Source organism: Xiphias gladius, chromosome 8, assembly GCF_016859285.1.
Source record: "Xiphias gladius isolate SHS-SW01 ecotype Sanya breed wild chromosome 8, ASM1685928v1, whole genome shotgun sequence".
Classification (NCBI taxonomy): Eukaryota; Metazoa; Chordata; class Actinopteri; order Istiophoriformes; family Xiphiidae; genus Xiphias; species Xiphias gladius.
This window is the reverse complement of record NC_053407.1, coordinates 27642404-27662762: the sequence shown is the minus strand read 5'-3', so window position 1 is coordinate 27662762 and position 20359 is coordinate 27642404. Positions and strand designations below refer to the sequence as shown.

Here is a 20359-nt window from a genome sequence, read left to right as displayed (position 1 = left end):
AAGTTGGTTTCCTGTCCTGACAGTTGGAAGGGATGACTGTGACTGAGGGTGTATTAGCTGTTTCAAGAATTAAACAACAAAACGGTGATCTGCCTTCTGTTTTCAATTTCACAAACTCCTCTTTGGGAAGAGAAAAAAAAATACTACAAAAACGACATGATACTATGAGTTTTGATATTTCCCTTAATTATCTGAGAACTGTCTTTGGTTTTAAATATAACAACATCGGTGTGTTTTCCAGACTGCGATTTCATCTTTGAAGAATTATGATCACAAAGGCCTGCTATGTTAAGCTGGATACAGGTAAGGAGGTGCCTCCTTGACAGACTGATCAGCCATAGAAATCTGAGCTTCAAGTGACAAAGCAAGCTAATGTGCATAGGATAACATGGCAGGGGAAGCATCTAGAAAACGATCTGTTTAGAAAGATGAACACTCCTCAAAAAGAACTCCTTTCATCTAGTGCTGCCCAGAAAAGCAAACCCGGAGTCCTCCGAAGTGTGAGTGCTGTGTGAAAAATCTCCTGGCCGAAAGATTCATTAAGGCGGTCACTTCCAAATAAGCGTTTTAGACAATATGACTAAATCTCTGCTTTGGTTGACCTGTGTCACTGCATACAGAAATGCCAGCAGGGAAGATGGTGATTTTTATCATGACTGAAAGGAATGTCTGCCAAAACTACAAAAATACAACACAGACGAAAGGGAGAAAAAAAAAAAAAGAAAATGTCAAAATGTTTGATAATAAAGTGGGACATTCCACTGATGTTTGGTAACCTGCCAAAACGTACCATTAATTCTGCTGGTGGTTAGAGGTGACCTCCCCTTCCCGCATTTTTGCTAAAAAGTTGAGGGATTCTGCATGTTCCGCTGAAGGATGCTAGACTGATAGACCGTCGCATTAGGGCGGGGGTGTTGGGTGGTCATGTAAATTCCCTAGGAGTCACATGGAGAGGACAGGGAGGGTGGCACAAAGACCCCACTCAGATGGACCCCAGCCTCATACGCACACAAACACACACACACACGCATGTGCATTAACCAAGTGCAGCTGGACAGCTATTCATTGCTGTGAAGTGGAGGCTCTCATCCTTGCAGAAAAAGGTCTTTAAGAGTGGCCTCTGGTGAAACAGGCCTAACAGCTGCTGTCAAGCCTGCACTGATGAGAGGATACTGCTGGCGATGGATAAACTCATCGTCGTCAAGCCAATAAATTCTGCCATAATTGTCAGTCTATTCACATGAAACAATACGGCAAGGTGGGCGTAATCCAGAAGTCACAGATTTAATTTTCAACAACAATGAAAGCCTTCTAATATGCATTAAAATAGTGATGAAACAATTAGTCAATTAATCTAAGATTTCCTGCTTTTCTATCTTTTCTGTAATTTTAAATTGACTACCTCGGGGATTTGGACCTATGGGCAGACAAATCCAGCCATTTAAAAATATCACCTTAGGCTATGAGAACATGTGATGGACATTTTTCACAATTTGGAGATATTTTACAGGCTAAATATTAAACAACAACAAAAAAAAAAAAAAAAAAAAAAAAAAAAAATATATATATATATATATATATATATATATATATATATATATATATATATATATATATATATATCAACAGATGAGCTGACAATTAAAACAACTGTTAGTCGCAGCCGTATTTGATCCGTCTTTGGGCAAGACACAGTTAGGAGGGTTGCATGATCAGAGAATAGATCCTCTCTTAACGTGATGTCCTGGAATCAAGCCCCACTGACAGACATCATTCATCCTACTTGTATGATTTAATTACATCAAGTTATGACACGAGGTTCCCATTTGTAGATCAAATGAGTATCAAACTAAATTAAACTAAGATGTAATCAAGCCTCGGTGTCTCACAATTAACTTTAGAATCAGAACGAGAAGTCTGACGCCGAATAAAATGTTCGGTGATACGGAGTTTAGAGAGATCATCGTGTGAGCAGAATGTTTTTACAGGATTTCCCTTTATCTGACTTTCCAGGAATTTTAAGTCCTTTCTAGAGACAATTTTACTGAGCTTTGACATTAACATTCTGAGCTGCATAACGACGAATAAATTATTCCACCAAGACTTTTTCTGGCTTCTTCTTTTTTTGCAGGATGGTTTTTTTTTTTCCCAGATACTGCCCAAAACCTGTCTTGCACTTTACACCATAAAGACTAAACGAAAATGTTTGCTTGTGCTGTTTATGTACTAAGGTCACTGAGACGCGTCCTTGTTCCCTCCTTGTGTGCAGCTAATGAAGCTATTATCAATCAAGCGAGTGAAAAGACAAAAAAAATAAATAAATAAAAATGACTCAATGCTACCAGGAATGTACGCATCCTTGAGCACTGTAACTACAAGGCGGAGGTTAGGGAATTGTTCCTCAGGGCATTTTTCAGCAAATGTGGCTTGTGTGTGTTTTGAAATCAGCCCGCTGATTGCAGCTAGCCAGGCTCAAGTCAGCTCCTTTTTAAACTTACATATATTTGCTTCTGCATAACAAAGCTCTTTAGCAACACCCTCACATTCATACAGCTCCACACCAGCTAAAATTTTGCAACTGGGTTTGAGTGCCTTGCTAAAGGGTGCTCATTTAACTGAAGGCCCACTGGTTCAAACCACGAATGTGTGTCCATTTGTCCTGTTGTCATTGAGTAAGTCCTACCTGCTCACCCACTGTGATTCTCTCTGGATCACAGAAATGCCTGTGGTAAGGCTACAACTAGCTATTACTCTCATTACCAATTCATCTGCCAAGTATTTTTTTCAACTCATCTTTTAATGCAAACAGTGAAGAATGCCCGCTATAATTTCCTCCAGTCCAAGGTGACGTCTTCAGACGTCTTGTTTTGTTTGAACAAGAGTCCAAAATGAAAAGATATTCCGTTTAAAATCATGTGAGACAAAGAAAAGCAGCACATCGTCATGTTTGAGAAGCTAGAAACAGCAAATACTGGACACTTTTGCTTAAAAATGACTAAAACAATTTGCTCGAGTTGCACCTTTAAATTAATCCACCTACTGAGCTTTGCGTAAGTCCAACAGCAGTTTTTCAGCGGATGAGACTTTTTTTTTTTTTTTAATTTTCATTGCCAGGCGATGATTCAAACTGGTTACCCTGTGTTTGCCACAAATTTTCTGCCCTACCTCTTTGGCTGCTACGACCCCTGTGAGTTTATATCAGCAAGGAAGCAGCCAGAGAGCATGTTGGGAGGGTAACGTGATGAATTGAAGGGACAAATTCTAACAGACAGACTCAGGACTAAATGTCAGCGGAGACAAAGGGAGGTGTGACCTTCACTGAAAAGGGGACGGTTGACAGTCTGCTGGCCTGACCTGAATGATAAAAGATGCACACTGAGACACGTGAACGCGCGCACATTCAAGCATCCAATCACACTCATAAATGCACAGTCACACACACACAGATCCATGTCTTTTACCTACAAAAGACAACAACTTAAAAGGCTATTTCATTTTGTATTAAAGAAAATGCTTTTAATATTACCAACGCCATACGTCTAAGAAGGCTGATACATATATAGTGCCCTACAACAGACTTCTGATCGGTAAAACTGACATAGATTACTTAAATTAACTTTAACATTTATCTCCAATAGAGTCTTAAGTAATGTTGGAACAGAAGTATTTGATACAGAATATCAACTGCTGAGCAACCATATACAGTGAAATCACAGAGTATTAGGGCAGTGACGCATTTTGTTAGCTTCGCACTTCAGCGCGCTGATTTTGAAACAATGACTTTAAGGTCAAGGTGCTCACTTCCAGAATTAATTTGAGGGTGTTTACATCCACGTCAGATGAACCTTGTAGGACACATGGCCATTTTACACGGAGACGCCCAATGTATAGGAGAAGTTAACACAAACTTAACTCATATTTAATATTTGCAAATCCTTTGCAGTCAGTGGCTTTGTGAAGTCTCCAACCCACAGACATCAGTAAATACTTCCCTGCTGATGCTCTGACAGGCCTATACTGCAGTCACTTTCACTTCCAGCTAATTTTTGGGTATTTTTGTCTGAAGTCTGGTCTTCAACAAGTGAAACCGCATGTTTTAGGAAAGCTGCCCTCCTGCAGTGTTCTAAATTTGGCAGACTGCAGGTTAAAAGTCTTTTAGTCCCATGCTGAAAAGCCTTGAACACCCCTCCCGTTTTTTTAATAGTGACTTCATTTTATTTTTTATCTTAAATCCATTGTGCTGGAATAGAGACAAACCAGTAAAAGACAGCAATCACAAGCAAAAAAGGCATATCTACACAGAAATAGCATGAGACCATCCATGTTCATGTAGTACAGTAGCCAATTCCGAGTCAAGACCTCAATCCTGCAGCATGAGTAGTAGGACTTGAAAACTGCTCTCATTTAAAAAGCTGTCCTAGATCTGTACAAGCACGTTGTGGAACTCCTTTTTCGAAATGCTCTGAAAGCAGTGATGCAGTGGTGAGTGTTACAGCTCACACATGGAGGTCAAATGTGTGTCCTATAGTATGCCATTACCAAGTCTCAGAAAAAGGGCTCTACTTTGTTGTAAAACCGAGTAACTGCTGTAAACTACATATTTATACAGGTGAGGAATCAGAGCATTTGACGGTTCCTTTTTTTCATGTCTTCCAGTTGCTGAGCGCATTTGAATGGCTTCACAACAGAAAGTAGTTTTACATTAATGCCAGCATTATCATAAGAAGCAACATTTTTGGTAAAAATGAGCCAGAGTTGGGTGCCTGCATCCCAACCTGAATTCTAAGTCGCTCCGCCTCATGCCTGAAATGTTTGTTGGCAGAGCGGATTAGGGAGCGCCTCATAGCCCAGCTCATGTGGCTGGCCCTGACTGATGGGGCTGCTAGCAGAGCCTGTCTGGGTCTAACTACCTCTGCTGACCTCTGAGTAAGACAGAGTGCAGCCAACATCTGTCACAGCAGCAGCTGACAAGCTAGTCTGTGTGGCATGTACCGTGTGTATGGATAGGGGTACAGTATGAACAGTATAGTGTTTCAGCCTATGTTTTCTGTGTTTGTGCCCATGTGAGGGTTTGAAAGGCATCCATGTATCTGCAAGTGAGTGTGCAACTGAAGGATAAGAATTTGACCAGCTAAATTGACAACAACAACATTGACAGATTACTCACTGAAGTGCTGCACGCATACTTAGAAGAATTCATTACAAGGCTCCCCGACTCAACCACAAGAACAACAACAAACACCATAACTGCAATTTGTGCTTTAAATTACATTTTACCAACACTTCTCAATACATGCACATCAGACTTATCTTGAACAGAAGAAGGAAATAAGCAAGGAGACAGAAAGAGAGTATCAACCAAGGACAGTGTGAGATAAAGGACTTACTGAAAAGTTTGCATTTAATATTCTGGAAATCTGTTTTGGGTGTCAATAGAAGTACTTCCAAACAACAGATGTAGAGCCGAACTTGTACTTTTCCCCTTGTGTACAGAAACACAGAAGAGATCTAACAAGTACCGGCAAAATGTTGACCGAGCAGACCAGCAAATCAATCAAATCCACAGCTGTATCAGGTAACGCTAAACATCCTAACATATAAAAACAGAACTTGCTCCACAACTCAAAGTGAAAATCATCCTAGAATTATGTGCAATTTACACAGCCGTTTGAAAAAATGTTTCCTAAAATACAAGATGCACACTTGGAAGAGAACGATGGAATTAGATCCCACTTCTAATCTTTAATTTCTTTTGGGACTCTCCTTCTTCCAAAGCATACAACAAATCAAAATCCAAGACAGCATTATCTACAGTGCTTTCAGGAAGTATTCAGGCCCCTATTACTTTTTTCACATTTTGTTATGTAGCAGACTTATGCTAAAATCCTTTAAATTAATTTGCTCCCTTATCAGTCTACACTCAATACCTCGTAATGACAAGTGAAGACAGAATTTTAAATTTTTTGCAAATTTATTAAAAAGGAAAAACTGAAATATCAAATTGACATAAGGATTCAGACCCTTTACTCAGTACTTCGTTGAAGCACCTTTGGCAGCGATTACAGCCTCAAGTCTTCTGAGAGTCCTTCAGTTGCTTTTTTGCAAACTCCAAGCAGGCTTTCATGTGTCTTTCACCGAGAAGAGACTTCCGTCTTACCAATCTGCCATAAACCCCAGATCGATGGATTGCTGCAGTGATGGTTGTCCTTCTGGAGATTTCTCCAATCTCCGCAAAGGATCTCTGGAGCTCAGCCAGACTGACCTTTGGGTTCTTGCTCACCACTCCTACCAAGGCCCTTTTCCCCCTATTTCTCGGTTTGGTCTGCGGCCAGCTCTAGGAAGAGTCCTGGTTGCTCCAAACTTCTTCCATTTAAGAATTATGGAAGCTACTGTGCTTTTGGGAAACTTCAATGCAGCAAAAAAAAAAAATTGTAGCCTTTCCCAGATCTGTGCCTCGACACAACCTTGTCTCTGAGCTCTGCAGGCAGTTCCTTCAACCTAATGGCTTGGTTTTTGCTCTGTTATGCATTATCAGCTGTGATACCTTATATAGACAGTTGTGTGCCTTTTCAAATCATGTCCAACCAACTGAATTTACCAATGGTGGACGCCAATCAAATTGTAGAAACATTTAAAGGATGTAGGGCTGCAGTTAACCAAAGGAAATCTGGGTCGACTGAAATTGTAACTACTCTTAAAGCAAACAATTGGTCGCGTGAAAAGGAAAAAAATCTGCACATTATCTCTAGATCAGCTAAATCAGCCACAGTGCACTGACTGCACTCTACCTGGTAGCCTTATTGTCCTAAATGAATTATAGATAAAAATAAAAATCTAGTATTTGCAGAACATCAAATCCAGTTAACCTAATTATTTTATACTGAAATTGTATACTGCAACAACAGACTCGAAAACCGACCAGTGTGCACTGTCCCATTTTCAGATGATTTCCAAAAATCTGTTAGGTCCGTAAGTATTTTGACAGTGACACAATTTCTGTAATTTTGCCTCTTTGCACCGCCACAATGGATTTGCAACAAAGCCATTATAGCCATTTTTATACATAGTCCCTCATTTTCAGAGGCTCAGTTTCATGGCCAGGCATGGCCTGCTCCCTCATTATTTCATCAAGAACAAGTTAGCCTACCGTTTTTAGATGATATGCCATATTGGTTGTTGAGCTGTGATATGCAAGTAAATGTTCAGTAAACATTGAGAAATCCTTCAGTAAACATTAATTAAGTTAGACCTTGCTGTCTCCATCAGGTTGGGTGAGTTCAAAGTTGTGAAAAAAGGGGGGTGTTTTCAACTCAGGTAGTCTGTCCCTCCCGCCCCCTAAAATAATGGAATAATCCTGGAAGACTACTGATGTAGCGCTTTTCTCCTTATGAAAGTAGCACTGGCGACTGTCTGACCAATGAGATTTTGGTATGACGAGAGCATATCAACCAACCAATCAACCAGTCGATTAGGAGACAACAGCCCTAGAAGGATGATCAAAAGCAATGGGAGCCACCTGAGCTAAATTTCAATCGTCACAGCAAAGAGTCTGAACACTAATGTAAACATGATATTTCAGTTTTTCCTATTGTATAAATTAGCAAAAATTCTTAAAATTCTGTTTACGAGTGTAGATTGATATTTTCTGAATTCTCTGAAAATCAGGACTTGACAGTCAAACACTAGAATCTAACAAAGACAGATATAAAAAAAAAAACTGTGTCTGCTTTGTCTTCTCTGCTTTCAAATGTTTTTATTTGATTCTCAACAAAGAATATTATCCTGAATTTGTAAAATTGTTCAAAAATGCTTCAATAAGATCTTTGATAATGCCTGCAAATGTAGCCATTTTATCTTTACTGGCTACAAGGTAAGTATGTCTTTATTATATTGATTTATCAATTTGTGGTGGTTTAATTTTTTGTGTCTAGAAAATAGCAACATAATTTAACTGTTCACAGAGATTTGTTCTCCTCAATTCGTAGCCATTGGGTTTATTTTCACAGTTTTGTTCTCATTTTTCAATGTCTGTGATGCACTCTGAATTAAATGCGATGGAAAAATTGCTTTTTGGAGCCCCATTTTGCTTTGGCCTTATCATTTTCACTTTATATCAATAAAGCAACCTGAAAAGAAAGAACAGAAAAGGAGGGAGAGAGATTCGGTTATTAATTTTCTTTGCTTTACTTGTTGGCTGATAGAAAAGTTCCATAGCTGCATTTCTTCCGAATATCAGACTAAGATGTTGTGCGGGATGCTGCAAAGGCTGACATAATCTGTCAAACGACCTTTTATTTTTAATTACTTTCCATAACCACAGGGAATAAAAGAAAACAAACATATGGGAATCAACAGAAAATAAATACAAAGATTGAATGCCGTTCCCCTCTCCCTACACTGTGTAAACATAGATATCTGCTACAGCTAGTGTATCCCTCACACTAAACAAAGATATGCTAGTAGGACATAAAGAGGCAAGCCACACACACACACACACACACACACACACACACACACACACACACACACACACACACACACACACACACACACACACACACACACACACACACACACACACACAGAGCCAGCAGCCCTTCGCCCACGCGCTGAGCAAACCGTCCACTTCATGAATATCAATACAAAATGTACAGGGCCACCTGCTGTACACAATACAAAGGCCATTTGCAAGGGAAAAGATCAGAAACACAGCTACCGCACTGTTCCTGACTACACACAGCAGCAGACCAAATGAAACCACCACATTACTTACCCTCCATTCCCCTGAAACATCCACTAGAGCCACCAACACACCAACAAGCCCTTTTAAAAATAAAATATTACAAAGTCAAAGTGGGATCCACACTCCCACTTTGCGTGGATGTGGATCCACGCAGCAATCTAGGCAGTAGCTAGCCGTCTTCCATAGAGAACTTTTACTAGTGGGGGGCCCCTGGCACAGTTTGTTTTTCTTGATTGGTTGCTGTCTGTGAGTGACACAATTGTGAGCCAGCTCTGTCCTGCTTTCCCTCTAGTAACCCAGCAGAATATGTACCCGGGGGGGGGGTGTTTGTAGATACCAGTCCAGCCAATCAATAACATGGATTTTAATAAAGGGGAGCGGGGGCGGGGTGCTCCTTAGCCTCCTCCTGCAGGGGTAACCATGACAACCCCTAAATGACCCTACAGGAGAATGGATGAAGGAGCCCTGCTCAGTGCAGATTTACAGATAGCCAAGGCCGGCTCAGTCCGTCAGTCCTGTGATTTCTACGGCGCAAATATTTATATATATTTGTACTTATCCAGAGAGCCTTCCTGAGAATCCATTCTGATTTTAAATCAACAGCTGTTTGACACTCATGTAGTTACTCCAGTGATACTGAGTTACTCCACTGAACCGGCCACTGACCAGTTCAGTGGAGTAACTAGGGGTTAAGTGCCTTGCTCTAGAGCCTCTCAGCAGGGGTTTTTAGGAGAGGGTGAAACATGAACACTATCATTTTTTTCACCCTAAACAGAATTTACCCACTTGATCGACTGATTAGATGAGTGACCTTCTGGTCACAAGGCACTTCGTTTCTTTCTTCAGCCCTGCTAAGATACTAGAGAAGGAGGATGGAAGAGAGCCCAGTGAAATTAAATGGCTGACAAGGTTAGCTGCAGCTCTGCGTTAGCGTTTGAACACGATGATGACAAATGCGGTGATTTCCTCTACGTGATCCCGCCGAACTGATTCAATTATCGCTGCGCTTCCTTGAAAATCCACAAAGAAGAATTGTAATGCGAGCAGTCTTCACCGATGGCCCAGTAACGTACTCCTCCTCTGGAAGGCGTGAGCAACTATACTATTAACCTATGTGAGATTATCCCACCATGTGCCAGTGAAGAGTGTTTAAATCCCGGTGTTTAAACTTACAACTAGACTAGAAATTTAATAGGCAGTCACACAGCTGCCGCGTTAACAGCTGAACAGAGGTTTTTTGGAGAGTGCAAACACTAACATGACAGACTGAAAACTATCTGTGTCAAACTGTCCACTTATTGTCTCCATAATTTATCCCTCCTTTTATAGGAGACCTATAATTTGAATACATTCATGCAACAGAGCAATTAGACGTTTTCTTTGATTTGTCATGGAGGAAGAGGGTTTCAAATCACAAGCTCTCCTTTTGTTAGTAACTCCATTATGGCCTGCCCCCGAAATCCACTGTTAAATACTCTCCAAGCAGACAGCTCACTATCAGCCAAATAATATTCTGTCCATAACATGCAGCCCCGGGTGTTAATCATTTTCAAGCTCACTCTGCAAGATACCCAGAAACTCCCTTTTCACCAGTAGCCAAGCACACACAATGATAATGGCTGAGGGAGTACGCCAAGAACAGTGGTGTTTTCATTCCTCACCTCACCCTTCCACAGCAGAGGGTCCAACTAACTGATTAATTGATGCCAGTCTATTGCACTCTGTTGGTTTATGTGGTTAGCTACGTCAAGTCCTCTAACTTTTTATTGATGCTAATGTCAGGCCTCTTACTTACTATGTTATTGGGGGGGGGGGTATCATTATCCAGACAAGCAGGGATTTTACAGGTACCAGGGATGAATCTCAATTTAAAACTGGGATTTACTTTGAGCTTTCCACTGGTCGATCGACATGGATTTTGAATGCCAATACCAACACTCGGTTCCAGTATTTACAATTTTAACATCTGAACATTTTAATACCAAACAATCCTACGTCCTATGCTTAATATGTTGAGCTACATAGAAAATACTTAAGTACTCTCAAAGAAATTCAACAATATCCATACTAAGTGAAGTGAATGTGCTGAGATTAAAATCAAGAGCAACAGAATGAGCTCATTTCCCTTGGTTCTGGCCAAGCCTATGATCAGTAAAACTCAAGAGTCTCAGCTCTGTTACTGTTGGCATGGGCCGTGCACCGCTGAAGTTATGGATGGCAGCAGCAAATGGCCTGGGAGCTGGTCCTGTTTGCTGAATAGTTTCACAACCAGCCTTAGATCCATATAAGGAGATTTGTTGAATGTCAGTAAAATGAGTATAGATGATGTGAAAACGTTTCCAGGTTTTTCTATTAAATGGCTGAGATCTTGTCTGAACAACTGTGGTTTAACTAAACCTACAGGACTGAACAGCTATGAATGATCACGGCAACAGGCCTTCATGAAAAAAAAAAATACAAATGAAGACCTGTTTTCTTTGAGAAGCAAACATTTATATTTATTCATATATAATAAATAAATAAATTGACTAGTGGTAATAGGGCTGCACAGTTTCCTGCGACACTGTTTTACAGGGACAAACACTAATGGTTTAAGAAAGCCTTATGGCAGAAATAATCCACTGATAAGGCAGTAGGCAAATATTGTTAATCACTTTTTTTTGAAGGTCAGCTCCAAAGTTGAAGACTTCAACATAACCACCTGGGTTTTGAAGGTGAATGGCATCATTCATGCAGCTGCGCCATAAGAAAAAGACAAACAGCCTCTTTACAGGTTCTTCAAACAGGCTCTTCAACTAGTTTAGACACCTGGGGCCAGATGTATAAACACAGCCGTACGCACAAAAAACATGCATACGCCGTTTTCCACACATAAACTGGTATTTATAAAGGAATGTGCGGTGGGAATGTGCGCACTTCATATGTACTCTAGATGAGGCGGACACGCAGTTCTTCAGAGCCAGCTGCGCGTGAAGAGATCAGGAAGAGATTAAACATTACAGTATTGTCTGGGTGTTTTGCAAATATTCCTGAATGTGTTATTTTTAAAATCTGTGCAACAATCTGTAGAAATTCAATCAAATGATCATTTCTAAGCTTAATTTTAAATAACTGTTTGAGTGACGAACTTTGTTATTCTTTTTATTTGCATTTGAGCAATATTTCCGTCAGTGATCATTTCATTTTATCCTCAACTGTGAAGTAGCCTATTTAAAAGTCAACACGAGCACTATAAATTAATCACTGATCATCTTTCAGACATTTAATAATGATGATTAAAATATTAGCTCACAGACACGTGATAAATTAGTGGTACGGGCACTATAAAAAGCCACAGCCGTGTGTAACGGTCGTGCATAATGACATCTGTTCAGTGCTGTCGGAGAACCTCGCTGATGTGACACAGTCAGTAGAACTGCACTTCTTCTCATTGACAGGCGGGGCGGGCACAAGTATCCTCATTTTAAAATTTGTAATATTTTTGGACGAATCATACAAGTATTACACAATAAAGGCAAATGGAAACCAAGTTTGCTCCAGTCAAACCTGGGGTAACAATCACATTTTCAAAGGCTAAATGGTTCAGAGTTTGTAAGTCCTTAGTATGGATGCCTCCAATCACAATAGAAACCCTAATCCCCGCAGTGGTGGTGACCTCTGCAATTGTATGTAAACAACAACAGTTTCATAACCAGTTAAATTCTCTTAAAACTCAATATTTGAAGCGTTACAGTTTGTACAAGCTTTATGGTGAAATGCTTCCAGATCTTGAATCTGTTGGGTGATGATTTATGGTCAGAGGTCATGATCCATGAGAATACATTAGTATCTCTTTCATGGGAAACGAGACAAAGTCCTTACTGAAGGTCCTTTATCAAAAATAAACTCGTCTTTGGATTTTTCAACTTCCAGGCACTATATGAGCTTAAGAGACAAAAATAGCAGAGGTCAGCAGTTACCACAGAAACCTGATCACTCTGCCGTTTTGCCGTTCTTGCAGGGGTTACCGCAGCAACGAAGACAGCTGGTTGCTGTCAGAGAGCTGTTTGACATTCATCAAATGGCCATTTTCGGCAAGCACCTTATTCTGCTCCTGGGCTCCAGCAGTGCAACAAACACATACAACGCACAACCTGGAGCATCCTCAGCAAGACAGTTCAAAGCCCATTAGTGGCTTATCACTGCACTTAAAGACGATATTATCTTGTCAAGCAATAGGTAAAATAATATCCATCTTAAAAACAACATAATGGCTACTGATGAAATAGCACTTACACAATGTTGGAGTGATATGACTGAAGTATGGCCCACAGCAATCCTCCCACAGTCAAAACATGCCTCAGTTTGCAAATTGCATTTCCCTGAGCTCATTCTTATCAGAAGGTATTCTGTTGGACATCAATCTTACACAGGAATAGCCTGGTATACAGTTAGTATAGCATTTACATTTCAGGTGGTACATGTAGAGTAGATTAGAGTACCAGCAACCCTCTATTTTAGGCTAGGGACACCCTAGAAGACTTTAAAATACTTGATTGATTTTGAAATTACCTTGCATCACGTGTAACAGTGGATATTAGTGATTATTTAGGCTACAAAACGGTAAATATGCTCTCATCAGATGATCAAATACTGTAACTGATATAATCCTGCTGACATCAGGAACTGTGATCACACGGGAAGTCACGCAAAACAATGTACAGTGCATTCAGAATGTATTCAGTCCCCTTCACTTTCTTCACATTTTTTTATGTTGCAGACTTGTGCTAAAAATCATTTAAATTCTTTTTTTCCCCTCATCAGTCTACACTCAATACCCCATGATGACAAAGCGAAGACAGAATTTCACAATTTTTTGCAAATTTATTGAAAAGGAAAAACTAAAATATCACATAGACATGAGTATTCAGTATTCAGACCCTTTGCTATGACACTTTAGCTCAGGTGCCTCCCATTCCTCTTGATTATCTTTGAGATGTTTCTGCACCTTGACTGGAATCCACCTGTGGTAAATGCAATTGATTGGACATGATTTGGAAAGGCAAACATCAGTCTATATAAAAGGTCTCACAGCTGACAATGCATAACAGTGCAAAAACCAAGCCATTAGGTTGAAGGAACTGCCTGCAGAGCTCAGAGACGGGCTACAAAAAATTTGCTGCTGCATTGAAAGTTCCCAAGAGCACAATGGCCACTATAATTCTTAAATGGAAGAAGTTTCAAACAAGCAGAGATTTCCTAGAGCTGGCCGCCAGGCCAACTGAGCAATCGGGGGAGAAGGGCTTTGGTAAGAGTAGTAGTTAGTTTTCAGAGTTCCTGTATGGAGACGGGAGAGACTTCCAGAAGGACAGCCATCACTGCAGCACTCCACCAATCTGGGCTTTGTGGCAGAGTGTTGAGACGGAAGCCTCTCCTCAGTGAAAGACACATTTGGCCTCAATTTATAAGCATCATATCTGGAGGAAACCAGGCCTACTGTGAGGAACAAAATTCTCTGGTCTGATGAAACCAAGATTGAACTGTTGGCCTCAATTCTAAGTGTCATGTCTGGAAGAAATCAGGCACTGCTCATCACCTGCGCAGTACCATCCCAGTGGTGAATTATAAGCACATAGCCAAGACAAGGTAGGAGTGGCTTAGGGACAACACTGTGAATGTCCTTGAGTGGCCCAGCCAGAGCCCAGAGTTGAACCCAGTCGAACATCTCTGGAGAGACCTGAAGATGGCTGTCCAGTGACGGCCCCCATCAAACCGGAGAGAGATTTAGGGGATCTGCAGAGAAGAATAGCAGAAAATCCCCAAATCTTGGTGTGCAAAGCTTGTCGCGTCATACACAAAAAGACTTGAAGCTGTAATCTCTGCCAAAGGTGCTTCAACTAAGTACTGAGTAAAGGGTCTGAATACTAATATTGTGATATTTTGGTTTTTCCTTTTCATTAAATTTGCAAAGATTTCTGAAATTCTGTTTTTGCTTTGTCATTATGGGGTTTTGAGTGTAGATTGATAAATGCATGCCAATGCAACATGGTCATGGATTACTATGGGCATAGAAAATTAAAACACTTATAATTAATTATTTGCACTAGGTTGGAGGAAAGATACGGTCAATATAGCAGTATAATTTACAGTAGAGCTAAAGATGAACCACACTCAAAAGCTGACAATTGCTGCAGGACAGAAACCCTAAACTGTTAACTCTATGTTACTCTCTATTAAAGACATAAAATACCCCCAAAAATACATATATACTGTATGTATTTTTTTCAAACTGAACCAAAATCATAATTTGCTAGCACCCCAGAGACAGTCTACACAATCTTATAGAGTCCAGGTAGTGTGGGAAGGCCACAGAGGAAATTGGAGGACTGGGGCTCAAACCACTGTCTTTGCAAGTATCCGCCATGCTGAAATGTTGCTACAAAAGACAAACAGAAGTTTCAAGCAAGATATTCTAAAGCTAACCCTTCCCGCAGTCTGACAAGGTCATATTACTGAGTGACCTGTAGAAAAACTTTGCAAAGGCTTTGTTTATTTTCATTCATTCATGTGTAATGTTTTTTGACATGTGGGCACTGCTTAGGGGACTTACTATGCATGCCCCTGCATAAGAAGTATGCCTGCACCGAGCAGTATGGTAAAAGTCAAACACACATCAAACCAGTTGTTCTAGCCAAATGTGTTCTGGGATTTTCAAACACAGGGATACACTAAAAGCTACATTTCGCACTGCCGGCGCTGTGCGGTCACAACTAGCTGTGTACAACCCCAGTGGACCCACAGCAATACTAACAAAAAGAGTGCCATGTCACTGTTGGTCCCTTCACTTCACATCAAACATAATAAGATATCTGTTCCTCTAAGACAACTTGACATCAGAAAATCAATAGCCCTGAGGCTGCAGTACTGAATAAACAGGCTGAGGTGCATTTGATTTAACTCCAAGCTGCCGATTTGAAACCCTCCTGAAGTTTTTGCATTAAGCTATTCACTTCCCCCCTCTCACACTTTCTGTCACTGTTTGCTGTGTAGTCATGATAAAGTTTAAAGGACTTTAAAAAAAATAAAAAAAATAAAAAAAAAAAAATCAATGAACCGTTCGGGCAGAAATAGAATCTCGTACTACAGAGGACACTGCAAGTACTGACCTCCATTTTGATAAAGTATAGTGTTATCATACAGCTATTGAATCATCAATTTCTTCCTCATAACATCCTACTACACACAGGCCAAAGGAAAGAAAAGCAAGGCAGAATGCAGTAGCCATTTACCCAAACCTGTGTTGGACTGATGGGCTGATGGAAATGGGGAGGTGACAACTGACAAGCCTGCCTCTGTGTGTGTGTGTCTTTGTGTGTGGCAAGGTAATTGCATTTACCCAGAAGTGTGTTAATCATCCAAAATTGGATGATGTTTCTGCTCATACTGGGGTCAGTAAGGTGTGCTGCTGCCTGCTGGAAACAGAGGAAAATGGCTAATGAAGAGTCGCTCTTTAAAGTTAATAAACACTTAATTAAACCTAGATAGAGATCTCTTCCATATGGAAAATAAAAGCTTGAGTTTAAGTCATTCAACGTTTCTAAAATACAGGGTATATTTTGTGCTATTCTGTCATCCATGGACACTTTTTACAGATGAAAAATACCACATATGTATATACATAGTTTCTATTGTTTTAGAGTAATGTTCCCTTTTGGTCAAATTGCAAAAACAACAAGGTGGGGGGTTCTGTTGATTGAGGATAATGAGTAGATATTTTAGACTAATTGTAGCCGAAGTGTAGATAAAACTGTCGAACTGTACGTGTATTGCCAAATAATTTTTTATAACTTGATATAATAAGAGTAAACAAATGGGATCTGCACTTGTTTTGTCTTTCACTGTACTGAAGAGGATAAACATGTTGGAAGAGATTTTCCTTTTCCTTTTCACTCCCTCCACCATCTGCCATTATGAGAAAGGGGAAACAGACTTCTTTCTGTTTGGTGCCAGAAAGCAATTCAGCACATTTCCCACCAAACCAGAACACTGACCCACAATATCAAATTCAGCACAGAGGTTGACAGGGGCTTCCTTTTTTTTTTTTTTTTTTTGCAGTGACAGTCTGGCAATAGGCAACCCACAGCAATTATACTAGTGTCTGAAAAATTATCAAGATGCTGTCGTGTGAGCAAATATATGAAAAACTTTAGCTGTTGAGAGGATTCAATTATCACTCGATTATTAAGCAATGCAGAGTGAGGCTGAGCAGAAGGGCAGGGGTTGGGAACTCAGGTCGTGAGTGTGAGTGCTTACTAGGTGTTTGTACCTCTTGATCTGGATATACGTGAGACCAGATCTGGACTTATCAAATATACCGAATCTGACACCCTGACGTACACGTTCAGTATATTCCTCAGTGGTACAGCCTGCTGTGGAGGCTCGACAAGACTTGCACAGAGACTCTGTGAAAGTCGGGTGACCGGCTTGACCAACGTGACTGTAATGACAGCAAAATATCACGATTTTGACCAGTGCAATGGTAAAGCTCAAAATAAAAGGATAAAAGTCTGATATACTATCAAAAAGTCAAAAGACTGCAGCAGTTCAGCAGCTCACATAATATATCATCATTAACATGGACTCCTTTCTCAAAGAAAATTCAACCGTCTCAAACAAAAACTTTCTAAATAGGTTCAAGTTCATTTCAGGATGCAGAGTTTGCTGCTTGAAAATAAACATGGATCCAAGCTGTTTCCTAGCAAAGCAATTCCAATGAAATAGCCTATAAAAGGGGCTCCACTTAGCTCTGAGTGTTTCAACAAATGCTGATGCTTTTATTACCTACAGCTATAGAGCTGAATGGGCATTGTTTTTCTTGCCCCATTCTGTCTGTGTCTACTTTTGGGTTAATCACAAAACCCAATGACGGAATTTGCCCGAAACTGCGTCGAAGACATTAAACACGATGCTTGCGTGATCTAGTTCTTCACTGTCCTGTGCTGTATTCACCCTCTACTTTACTTCGTGGTTGAGTATAACGTTGTGGTCACACTGCAAGCACCACAATCAGCAAGTAAGTTCGACATTTCCTGTGTGTAAAAAGTTAAGTCATAGCTTGTAATCATCTGCCAAGAATAGTCAATCAAATTTCTCTATTTCTTCAATGTAGTATTATAAAAAGCAATATGAACACCACACTCGTGCACTCTTAAGTCAGATCCTATGAACTGTTACTCACTGGCTCACACTCATTAATCTTCTCTGTACTCTATGTAGTGTATGCACCGAGGCCTTGGTGCGGCACCACTACCGTTTGGTTTTTTCTATTAACATACTGCACAGTTATGCTTTTCTAGCATGCCTGTATCAAACTGCACACATGACAAAGGAGGAGAAACTCACAGCCATATGACAGGACAGCAGTTTAACAGCAGCAGGTTGGGCTATGGGCTACAGACTGCTGAATAATCAAAAAAGTCACACGTTCCATCTCTGCTACACCTAATCTCTCCATTAACAAACTACACATCCAGCGTATATAAATCATAAATTAAAAAAAATAAATAATGGGCTTTACTCTTCTGTTTTAAAGTATTTTACATCTCTGAATGCTTTAGGAACAGTATCACAAGAATGAATAAGTGTACAGGGTGAGCACTAAAACTTGTCCTCCATTCAATGTTTTATTTTTCTATTCTAACTTCTTTTCTTCTATTCGATATACTATCCAGCAAACTAAAATATAAGCAAGAGAAGAAATTTGAGAGAGCTCACCCTACACATTAACTGTCTAATTTCTTGTCATTGATTTTATATTTGTATTACTAAAGAAAGACAACTAGTAGTATTCATGCATAATTCCTACAATTATAAAATCTCATCAAAAGTAAGGATCTTTCCAAATATTTTCATAAAAATTTTATGTAGTGCCCCAAAACCTTTCAAAAAGCTAAAAGCACATCCAGCAGGCTGAAAGCACTGTGGACAAGCTGCTGTCCAACTGAGTTAGTGAAAGCATTAAGTTTGACCCTCAAATGACCTCAGATTTTGGCAAGAATTCAGAATCTGGAAACACAAGCACAGCCAACCTCAGGCTTTGGTGAAACGTAAGATGCGATCTGTACCAGTGGGTACTTCCAGAATACTCCAGGGTGTCATCCACTCAGCTGCACATTTCGTAAACAAAGATTACACTCAACTTCTCAGTGGAGAAGTGCTGCGTGACAGCTCTCCATCGCCATATCACAGGCAGGATGCTAATGAACCACAGTCTGTGCTACTGTCGGTGTGCATGCTAGCTCTGATCTGACGTCAAAAAAACAAGTTACTCTTGGCTGTGACTGTGCGGCCATGACAGAATAAATAAGATCAGCTCGGACTTCCTTTAAGCAACGAGCAGGTAGGGGAGTGAGGCATCGTGGTATTGATCACAGTGAAAGGTTTTTCTGCGAGGTTAGGGTAGAGGGGACCCACCTACAGATCAACAATAGAACTCTTCTGAGGGAGGTTAGGAGCTGCACAGTGCCCAAAGACACACACGTGCACACAAACATACACAACAGCAGCATGCTACGTTAGCTTCGGTAGCATCTGCGGCTGGAAAGACTACACTCAGACCTTACAGCAGTCTGAGCCGGAGAAAGAAGACAGGGGAGGCTGATGCTTCTGGAAACGATGCAACTCCAGCGAAAGCATCCATCTTCTGACATGCTCACTCAGACACGCGCAAACATGCACAAAGACAGACTTAAACAGCATTCAACCAGCACGGCATTACAGTCAAGAGGACTGAAAATATATACAGAAAGGAGATGTTTGCGTATAGACACACACACACACACACACACACACACACACACACACACACACAGTAAGAGAGTGAGAGAATGCAGGGCAGGCAATAAGCTCAGCGTGGCCAGCTAGCTTGTAGTGCCGACCCTCCGTGCTAAGATGGTAGATCCCAGATTTCTCCCCGTGCAATCTGCCACAAGCAACCATGGAGGCAAAACAGGAAGAAGAGAGGAGAGGAGAGGAGAGGAGAGGAGAGGAGAGGAGAGGAGAGATGCAGGAAACACAGGAAACCTAGCCATTTCCTTTTCCTCCTCTCCTTCCGATAAAGCACACACATAAACATAAAAAGATACATGAACATACACAAACACAGAGGAGATGGGAGATGGTGGTGGTACTTACATGAGGACTCTGTGCCGAACATGGCTGGGCCGGGAGCTGTGATGGACAGAGAGGAGGAGGAGGAGGAGGAGGAGAAGGAGGAAAGAGAGGAGAGAGAAAGGGGAGGGTAAGAGAGAGAAAGAGAGAAGGGGGAGGTTGATGAGCAGGCAGCTACACAGCGGGGGTCATCAAAGCAACACAATGCAGCCAGCCGGCCGTCGCTGCATCCCAGACGGCCAGATGCCCCAGCTCCGCTATCGGTCGCTGCTTTAAAAGCCCTCCTCCACACACGCACGCACTCAGTTGGTCCAGCCGCAAAAAATAAATAAATAAATAATTTTTTAAAAAAAAAAAAAAAAAAACGAGGCCTTGGGGAGGATTAAATCAATATAAATATAAACTAAACACAAAAGAAATCCTTCAGAGCCTATGGAAAACTGTGGTCAAATCCAGACAGAGATGTGG

The 20359-nt window shown here is 40.7% G+C and overlaps 1 protein-coding gene across 4 annotated transcripts in view; it reads right to left on the bottom strand.

The window, feature by feature from the left end:
* LOC120793708 (suppressor of tumorigenicity 7 protein homolog) overlaps positions 1 to 20359 on the bottom strand; it is a 57628-nt gene that overhangs the window by 21750 nt on the left and 15519 nt on the right. For 2 of the 4 annotated variants that reach the window (XM_040134006.1, XM_040134008.1), the window contains exon 2: positions 19916 to 19951. The exons of 1 other annotated variant lie outside the window; for it this stretch is intronic. In XM_040134006.1, coding sequence (XP_039989940.1) covers positions 19916 to 19937 — 22 coding nt within the window. In that variant the 5' untranslated portion in view covers positions 19938 to 19951. Of the gene's footprint in view, positions 1 to 8773; positions 8938 to 19915; positions 19952 to 20359 lie in introns of those variants that run through there. One more of the 4 variants, XM_040134009.1, reaches the window with a different exon arrangement.